Raw genomic sequence first — 9,896 nt, forward strand, 5'->3', positions numbered from 1 at the left:
ACCAGACTAGATACAGAGAACAAGGCAGTTGCCTGTTCTGACATGGAAAGTTGGGTTTCACTGGCTGTAGCTTCCAGGCAGGCTGTCACTGTTGAAAGCAAATTAGATCAGCTGGGCATCAAATGATACCTCCCATCAGTTTACACCGCCCACTGCTGCCAGCTTGACACTTCTCTTTAGCACTGCATGTGCCAACTGTCTGACAAAGCCAGCTGCAGCGTCTATGGGAAGGACACGAAGAACAACCACAGGTGGAGAGAGGAGGCGGGGGATCGGCTCAGGGTTGGAGTGAGGAGACCTTTTCCTGCCTTAGTCCAGGCAGAAGATGGGGTTCTCCAAGAAGACTGCGAGCTTGCTGGCCACCAGGTCCAGGTCACTGGTGTTGGCATATTTGAGCAGATTGGTGTTCTTGACAAAGTAATGCTTGAGGAAGTGCTGGCTTACACACTTGTGCAGCTTCTGCACCAGCCTCAGAAAGGCTTCGGAGAAGCAGCGCCAATCCTTGGTGCGTGGGTATTTTTCACACGTCCAGAATAGCACTGTCTGCAAGAAGCAGATGGGAGAGAAAAGGTGTTAGAGGTTCTGTCGAGGGCTCACACAGCTTACTAAGGCAATTTTAGTGCTGGGAAATGGCTGACAGTCTTGGAAATCAGAAACACTTGCACTGCTACCTCCCTGTGTTAAGATTTCTGCAACGGAGAGATCAAAACTGAAGCCTCCTCTGGGGATCAGGCAGAGCAATTCCAATGTGCCTCGTCAGGATCTCTCTTCAGAGGAGTCCCTCTCCATTGATGGCCAGGAGCCCAAGGAAAATGGTCTTGCTAAAATAATCTTAGTCTATTTGTCAACCTCCAGCAGGAGCCTCCATAGGAAATGCCAGACATTTTGTGCTATAGAAAATAGCCTATTATACAAGTGCAGAAGTCAGTAAGGCAAGGAGGGAGAGAAGAATAATTAGATTATCATAATTATTTGTTAGCTTCAGCTGGTTTTGTGCTGAAGATGTGCGCAGATCTGCATCCAAGCAGACTGAGAAACTATTGCAGGTATAGGGCATGCTTTCTGGTCAAGTACAGCCTATTTTCTTCTGACACATGATACTTACAGCATGTGCTATGTTCTATTCCCCCAAGTTTATTTTATGTGATTCTACATTTGAGAAATACGTAGCTAAAATACCAAAGGGCATATGATTATTGCTCTTATAGTATTTTTTTTTGCTGCCCATGTTGCATTTTTCAGACTTTCCTATGACTGAGAAGAATTTTGTTGAGATACTTATACTTACTGTACCAAAAAAGCCATACTGACTGCCTTGGTTAACCTGAAATCAGCTTTTAAAGTACAAAGTCACTCATCTTGTGTTCAATAATTATGGTCCTCTGAATCCCAATTTAATTTCACAGACTCAGCAACCCAAAAAGAGACTCATAGATGCCGTGAGACATGGCCGAACTATAGCCTTCAACTCCTCTGTTTCTTCAGAGGTAGAATTTCATCAAAATAAGCCGCAGTCTTCTGGATTGCCTGGTTTGTTTTTGTTTTTTTTTCCTCCAGTAAGCCTTGCAATAGTGGTATTTCTGACAAATTTCTACTCGGACAGCTTTTCAAATGTGAACAATTTTTTGCTGCAATAACCACAAAGACTTTTTTAAAATGCTGCCAGGGAACAAAAGACATAGTGAGGAATTCAAACTATAACTCTGCAAGAGCTACTCCTTGGAGACTTGCAGAGCCATTCGCTTTCAGCACACTAAAACCACTTCAGCAAGATCCATGGGCAGCAGTTGCAATGAAGTTTCTGGAGGCAAGAACAGTGCTGCTCTTGCAGCCAGGCACCAAAGAGGTGATTCATCCCCAGCATTTACTGAACTGTCCCTAATTGGCAGCTTTCTATTGGAAGCATGGAGTTGGGGTTCAAAATGTACTTAGGTTTTTTCAGACTTCCCAGTCTTGAACTTCATTCCTATGGAGGTAAGCATAATGAGCGTGCTTACTCAGTCCTCTATGGCTTTCACAAGTTTTGGGGGAAGGGTTTCCTCTGTCACAGAGGGTTTTTTTCATATGAAGTCTTGTTCAGCCATAATTGTTGGGTACCTCTGACAGGGGAAACTAGACATGAAGAAACCTAACACTAAGCCTCTGCTCAACTACTGGCTGAGCACTGACTGTTTCTCTTACTCCTCTTTTTATCTTCTCTTTAATGAAAGTAATAATGTTGAAGAATTTCTTGTATCTGGTGAGCCAATCCTCTCTTGCAGTAGAAGCCTGAAGTACAGTTACAGTAAAGGACTGAAGAGCTTCTAAAGAAAGCTTTTTTTCTTTGATCAAGAGCCCATGCAACAGCAATTTCTGTACCTCTTCTCCCTCAGCCAGAGATAGAGATTGTTATTAAGGGTTAAATAGGTTTCCACTTTCTCCTACCTGTGACAGTTTTTGCACCAGGTTCTTCTTACAGGCACTGAGAAGCTTCGCATTCCACTAAGCTATAACAAGCCTCAACTTTTTTTTTACTCCATCTTGACTTAGATTGGTCCCACGACTAAAGTAGTATTTGATGGTCACAGCCTTTCTTTAGGAGGAATCTTGGCATTGCATCAGGTTTTGAACACCAAAAGATCAGTAACTACTGTGGAAGCCTGGGGGCTTGAAGCTTCAAGGTAGGAGAAAAACAACCTCTCCCTGGCAGCTCCAAGAGGACAGAGGCCCAGGAAACAGGGTTGCTCTAGGGTCTGAGAAATGATGCTGCCTGTGGTCCATCAGTGTCTACAGCTGTCAGATGTGGTGGTATAATCATAGCAGAACCCTCTGTCTTTTCTTCACAAATGCTGTTTGAAGCCATGTTGAACCCTGAAGTATGTGCAGGGAGGAAGCTACCACACCTTTACCTCTGTCTTCCTTTTCCACCCCAGGTGAAACAATGCCAGAACAGTAAGTTTGCACCTCATTCATGAAATAATGCTCATCTAAGGGAATTTTGTTTGCTGCACATCCACAAAGACAAATGGACAATTTTCCTTTAGAGAGATAAATGGATATGGATGGCTGGGATAGCAAGGAGCATGAGGTAACTATGCAATTAAAGACAGTATTACAGTGCCTGTGTGAATTCAGAACAGAGCAGGGTCCTCAACTTTAACATTATTTACATTGCCGCAATTATAATGTTCCTAAGGCTTTAGTTTCTTGTTGAAGTTTGGAACATATATTTACTGAACTTCTTACCACTGTGAAGCAATGAAATGGTACTGCAGTTTTGACAGTTACCTTAGAAGCTACATTGACACTACAGTGATTTACGCCATGATATTTTGACGTTACTGGATGGGAGCCACTGCAACAGATACTGAGACTGTATCTTGGTAGCAAGGTGATGCCTACCTGAAGGTGATAAGCTGTGATGACAGGCTTATTTCCAGCACACCAGACATCTTCCTTCAGCTGTCTCATGACCCTGAAGCACTTCATGCGACAACCACCATCTTCATCAAGTCCTTCCATGAGTATGTGCTCAGCACGGGAGAAGCACAGCTGCCAGTGATAATTGGAGCGGGCCAAAAGGTCAAAACCAAGTGACTGTGGACAAAAAGGGAAGTGTGACAGCAGATCAGAAGAAAACTTCTCTGAGTATCACAGAGAGATGTTACAAAAAGAATGTGTGACATCTCCCAGAGTGTATTCTAAACAGTGTTAGCAGCAGCAGCAGCAAACATGGGTCATGCTCCTATTCTAATTCCTAGTCAAATGACTGTACAATTTGTTTTGTTTCCCTATGTGCTGACGTCAATTACTCCCAGAAAATCCAGCTCTAGAGCCACCAGGTACAGTACCAGCAGTGCTCCTAAAGCAGAGGCACAGCTCTGCAGGCACTTTGCCATGGAGCAGAGGGTCGTGCAAAAGAGGGGAGCAGGACTGGAAGGCGTAACTGGACCTGCAAGAACATGGCAGCTGTGGCTGAGCTGGAGCACCAGAATCCAGCCATGAGCTTTCTAGGGAAGAAGGGATTAGGCCAGAGGGAAAACTGTAAGATAGCATCCCATCTGCAGAAGGCTTACATGAGGCAGAGCAGAACAGCAAGAGTGATGCACAGTAGCACTGAGCCACACAGGCAGAGCTGTATGTGAAAGACTCATGCCATAAAGAGTTAACTCAGTTTTTCTTCCCTAGAATTCACCACCATGGGGGGGGGGGAATTCCCAATAAAATCTGACAGAATACTTTGAAATGTTGCTTCTCTAAAGAGTACATCTTCCAACCATGCTTTTGTTACCACACAATCCTCCATTTGGGAAACCACTGTCAGACATCTGTAAGGTAAATTACAACACAGGAGTTAATAGCGCTTTTTATACTGTTAACCTTGATGCACTGCACTTTTTCCTGGGAAGGCCAACGCTTAAGGCAACGAGGCCACCGGGCTTTCTCAGGCCAGCAAGTTGGAATCTCCACAGCAGGGACCAGCTCCACCTCGACCTGGGATTCTGATGTCTCCACAGCCACCCGGACCACTGAGCTGAAGCTTTCCAGGACTGTCACTTTACCTGTGAAAGAACAAGAGAAGATAATAAAGATGAAAAGGTCCTTTCCACAAGCCAAGCAAGAGGCTGTCTAGGGCCTTGCAGTTCTATTGGTCTGTCTTAACACTTTCTCTTCAGTGCCATAAGCAGAATACAATAAAAAACTTATAATCTAAATCTACCCTGGAGAATGAGAGCAGGAAGAAGATGAAGGAACAACTAAGGTCTTGATTTTACACTCAGTTACCCTGCTTTTGTTTTCCTTTATGGGTTATCTTAAATTCTAGGAACTAGTTCCTTAAAAATACAACTATACAACTGGTGCAACCTAATGTTTCTAATGGTACCATACAAGGAGATCACTGCAGATTAGAAGGGACCAGATGAACACTTTATGTCTAAAGATGTCCTTATTCCTTCAGAGGACCTGTGATCAGACCAAATTACTTACCCTCGCCATTCATCCAGAATGTTCTGTAGGCTATCCGTAAATTTTGTTTCTAGAGATGCACTTGCACAGAAGACAATGCCAGAATTTATGGCCTGCTGTGCAGAGCACTGATACAAAAAGAGCTAACTGCTTGCCTCACTGGGGCTGTTGGGTGTCAAAGAGAGTCCTTTCCTTCAAATGACCATGGAGCTAAATTTCCTCAGTGAAGGAAGAGTGGCTCATCTCCATGTACAATATGCCCTAAGAGAGCAGAAAGGAATGAAACCTGCCACTGATGGACTTAGTGAGATGTTTCCTGTTGGTCCAGCTGTGTTCATGGGAGAAGTTCCTGTCCCCAGCTTTCCCTGTCACTCTGGCAGGTTCACTGCTCCTTCAGCTCTGCCGTCTGAGCCAACTGCGTGATCATGCTCTAACCCACTGAACTAAAAGACAGAGCAGATTACCATATGCAATTTAAATAGTGTGTTAATCCACCTCATTTTGATTGGCATGGGCTAAGGAGCAATTACACAAGGAGGCCACACAACAGACTTGAAGGGACAGTTATGAGCATTTGGGATGGCAACCTCTTCTGCCCTCACAGAGGAAACATCTGCTTACTCACAATGGCAATTTACCATTTCCTCCAGAAAGCACAGAGGTGAACTACTTTGCAAATAGTAGAGTCCATCCCAACCAGAGATTTATAACCCTCAGTAAAATCTGCATGTTGTTTTCCTGCTAAGCCAAGCCTGGCACTAAGACAGGAACTGTACTGCTCCGAAGCCCTCAACAGGGATTCCTAGCAGCTGAAAAGCATTAGAGAAACTGCTGTGTCGTCATGTAAATATGTTCACAGCATTTCCAAATTGTGGTACCTATTTTTCCACTTTGAGACACCTCAAAGACTTCACTTAAGTAGAAGCTCTTCTACTTAGTTCCCACCACTCCATGCTGAAAAGTTATGGGCAGCTAATATTTCCCCAGAGCATCATTTGCCCTATACCCATCTTCAAGCACTTTCTCCTCAGACGTATGCACCTTCCTGTATCCAATTTTCCTATATTCTCTTCCTTGATAGTCTAGATATATTCTAAGTGCTGTAGTGGGAAAAGATTTTTCCCAAACTAATTCCTAAATGTTTTTAAATTCTGGGTTGCCAGAGACCCTATCCAAATTCTTAAGAAAGGAGCAACATCTTGGGTATGAAGAGCCCAAGAACAACTTAAGTCTATCTTCAATGCAGGTCTATGTGCATCACTGCAATGGGCTAAACGCTCCCTGACTCTGGAGGGGTTTTCTGTTTCTTAACTTCTGATCATGTGAGCCAAAAAAAATTTGTGTGTGTGATGGTTTCCCTCTATCACCTGCAGAAGACAACCAGTTCCCCTTGTACCTGTCCCCATTAAACTCACTGGAGAGGTTACAAGAGGTAATCGACTTCTCCACCAAATCCCGGAAGACAATAAGGACTTTGGCTGGAACCAGGTCACCTTCGATGTTCACGTCCGTTTCGTGCCACTGCTGAAGGCTTTTTGAGAACTGCTCCACCTCCAGCCATTGGTGCAGTTCCTCAGGGTCCCGCACGGAGGAGAGGAGCTTGGCACCATGCACGGTGTAGTAACGCCAGTGCCGTGCCTGGCATTCTTTGTACCCAGTCAGGCCACGCAGAGGGACTGTGATGAGGAACTGGCTGGGTGCTAAGACCTAGGAGAGTCCAGAGAGATTGAGAGAGGAGACAAGGGTAGATCCATGAGCCTGAAGTAATGAAAAGAGGGTTACGGAAATAATAGATACAACTAGGGGCTTTGGAGAGAAGGAAAAGCCATGGTATGATAGGAGCAATTGAGTACAGCCAAGACCTGTGCCATGCCTGTCTGAGGATTACTTTGAAGGTACACAGACTAAAAGGAAATTGTCTTAAAAGGAGTCTGATGTGACAGCCATGACCCACAAGAGCGCACTGACTGATTCGCTACCTGCCATCATTTCCCCCATTCCTTGATATTTCTAGTCTGCAATTGCATGAGATCTCATAACTAGGAGCTTCCAAGGAGCAGGAAAGCATGCTTTGAGATCCAGGAAAAGGAAACAAAATAGTGCAAGTTATTACCTCAGAACTGTTACTAGAGATAAGCCTAGAATTCAATAGTAGTAATAACTCTGGCAAAAAATGCACTTTTCTGATCTCTTTCAAAGTTCACTACAGACATTAGAAAAATAAGGATATGGCTCATTCATTTTACAAGAGTTTCACTCTGTATGACTGTTCTTTAAGAGACAGAGATGTGAGGCAAGTGACATGCCTGAGCCTACACAGGCAGTGGCAGTCTCAGAAATAAACCCAGGTCTTGGCCAAATCTATGAAACTGCATCTCCTGCTGAGTGGAAGCCAGAAACAGTGTAAGGATGGAAACTGTAACCAATGAACAACAAATCCTTAAATAGCTTGTTTCCAAGCCAATTAATTGGCCTTACTTTGGGAACTGCCATTTTCCAATAAAGTCAGTGCTGAACCAGTATTTGCAAAGAGAGAATAAGGTGACACGAATACCACCAAACCTTATACTGTCCCAGGGCATAGCCAGATATCTCCAAACACTTGTTTGGAAGCATTTGGGAATTGTGGCTCTAGAGAGGGCATTCAAACTCCTTCAAATTTTTACTGTGTTCACTCAGAAGCCTTTCAACTCCACTTGCTACACCAAGCCTAACTTGCACTGGCATTAATAAGGTGAAGCTGTTGCACAAGCAGGATGTGAAGTGACAGCTGCTGCTGCAAGGTGGATACATGCAAGGTGGATACACACAAGGTGAATGAAACACGCCTGTCACTCTCCTGTAATAATCCGAAACACTCTGGTAGCCTTCCTGGTAGCTCAGCTGATTTAAAATATTACTGCAGAGGGCACTGACAGGATTTAATGTCCTTAAGCAGCCTTTCTGGGACTTCTACCCACACCTTCTGCCCATGGGCCTGGGACCCCCGTTCCTGATCCTCCCCGGGTTGTGTTGCAGGAGGGCTGGTCTCTAAACGTGTGACAGCTGTGCCTGTGCCTGGCCATAGACCTTGTCCCATCTGCAGACTGCCTTCCCAGCCTGACCTTAAACCTACCTGGCAATTATGGACTTGCCTGGTAATCAATAGACTGCATCAGATCCTGGTTTAACACCATTGCGCCTGATCCTGACTCTGATGTGTGCTCCTGTCTTGACCTCAGACCTGCCTTATCAGCATAGACTTGCCTGACAATCCAGACTCTTGGCTGACATCAGCTGCCCTCCCTAGGTCTGCCTTGATCAGAGACCATGGGGCAGGTGCTGTCATGTTGTCTTGCTCACCTCCCAGCTCCCACAGAGAGCAGCCAGTCTTTGCTGCTCCCCAGCAAGAGATTTGAAATACAAAAGATGGCCAGCAAGAAGCACAGAAATGGCAAAGAAAACTCCAGAAAGCCCTTCTTTTGTCAAATAAAAACCACCTAAAGGCAGGAGGATACTGGAAGGATGACACTGCAGACCAAGCTGACCTGTACTAGTCAGTTTTGATGGGGCTGAGAAATCCTGTGAGCAGGTCAGGAACCAAGTGCTAGGCTGCATAAGGAAAAAATGCTATGGTTGTCATGCAGTTACTGTTCATCTTACTGCTTCAGTCATATTTGCAGATAAAAAAACCATTCCTTCCCATACCAAGGTGCTGACCTGTATGCACTGGCACCCAATAGATTTTAAAGGGAAGAGCTGCAGGTGTTATGCCTTCAAATACAAAGTCACAGTGCTCCTCCACCTAGGCCTTGCCAGGAAACACCAGAAATCACAAGGCTGGGAATGGCATTGTAAAGCTGGGCAGCTGGTGTCCTCTTGGCCTAAACAGGTCCCAGTCCCATACCTATGCTCAGGCACACACAGCATATGCAGACCATAGGCCCCAGCAAATCACAGGCTTGAACGAGAGCCTCAGATTCTTATGGCCAGTTTTGCTGTATTACAAACCTGCCTGCAGTATGCTGGGCAAATCTTGAGATCCTGGCCAGGATATCCCAGGAAGGCATGAGGTTAGAATTAAAACATTTTTGCTTTGAGCAAAGAAGCAAGTCTCTTGCAGAGAAGATGAAATAGTCATGAGAGGATGGGTTAGGTGGGTGAAGTTGTCTGGAGAAGAGGGTAGGTGAGGAGGAAGCAGGCACAGGGACTGGCAGGCACCAGAAAGGCTTTGTACCTGGACGGATGGGTGGAATGGGCGCTTCCCCCGAAGCATAGCTGACCACTTGGCCAGTAAAGCTGGCTGATCCTGAGAGAAGCAGAAAGGAAAAGAAGAAGTACACAGAACACAGAGAGTAAAGCATGTGCCAGGTCATTCATTCACAGAGCAAAGCTGCACGCTTCCTCCGAGCCTGTTTGTTAAAGGAAAATTCCACCCCCATGCCATGATTACAGAGTTAAACACTTTGCAATGCCATTGGGCAGTAATTACTCTGGACGCTAACCTGCTCATTAGACCTTACTGAAGCCTCCACAGCCTTTGCCTCAGCCCTGCACAGTTGACAGCTGCAAAAATGGTGAGCCACAACAGAAAACACTTAAAAGATTTAAAAATCAAATACTCCATTTTGTTAATCTGAATTTTATTTCAAGATTTTTATTAAAGATTTTGATTTTTGTCCCTTGAATTACAGAAAAACATAGAATATCTAAAGACTTTTCTTCTATATTCCCCACCCAACCGTGCATATTTAGAAGGAGGCTTGTAGCTTCTCAACAAATCTAGACCCCTCACTATGTTAAATTAAGTCATTTTCATCAGAAGCTGAAAGTTCTGAAAAGTACCTGTAAATATAAGTTACGGGAAAAAAAGATGTTGCAAAATTAAGCACAGAATAGTTAATACATTGCTTTCCATTGACACAAGTTTCACCTATGTTGAGTTATCACAGAATCACAGAACGTTAGGG

At 44.6% G+C, this 9,896-nt stretch overlaps 1 protein-coding gene across 1 annotated transcript; it reads right to left on the reverse strand.

Moving 5' to 3' along the window:
* Positions 1-226: 226 nt before the first annotated feature.
* On the reverse strand, positions 227-9,235 carry MAB21L3 (mab-21-like 3 (C. elegans); the record flags this gene model as incomplete). Its single annotated transcript, XM_010191423.1, has 5 exons — positions 227-543; positions 3,382-3,576; positions 4,360-4,541; positions 6,363-6,654; positions 9,164-9,235. Coding segments are annotated over 5 exons (975 nt in total), but the record flags the coding sequence as incomplete, so codon positions are not given.
* Between the last annotated feature and the right edge of the window lie 661 nt (positions 9,236-9,896).

The sequence above is a fragment of the Mesitornis unicolor genome, unplaced genomic scaffold (assembly GCF_000695765.1).
Source record: "Mesitornis unicolor isolate BGI_N332 unplaced genomic scaffold, ASM69576v1 scaffold19719, whole genome shotgun sequence".
Classification (NCBI taxonomy): Eukaryota; Metazoa; Chordata; class Aves; order Mesitornithiformes; family Mesitornithidae; genus Mesitornis; species Mesitornis unicolor.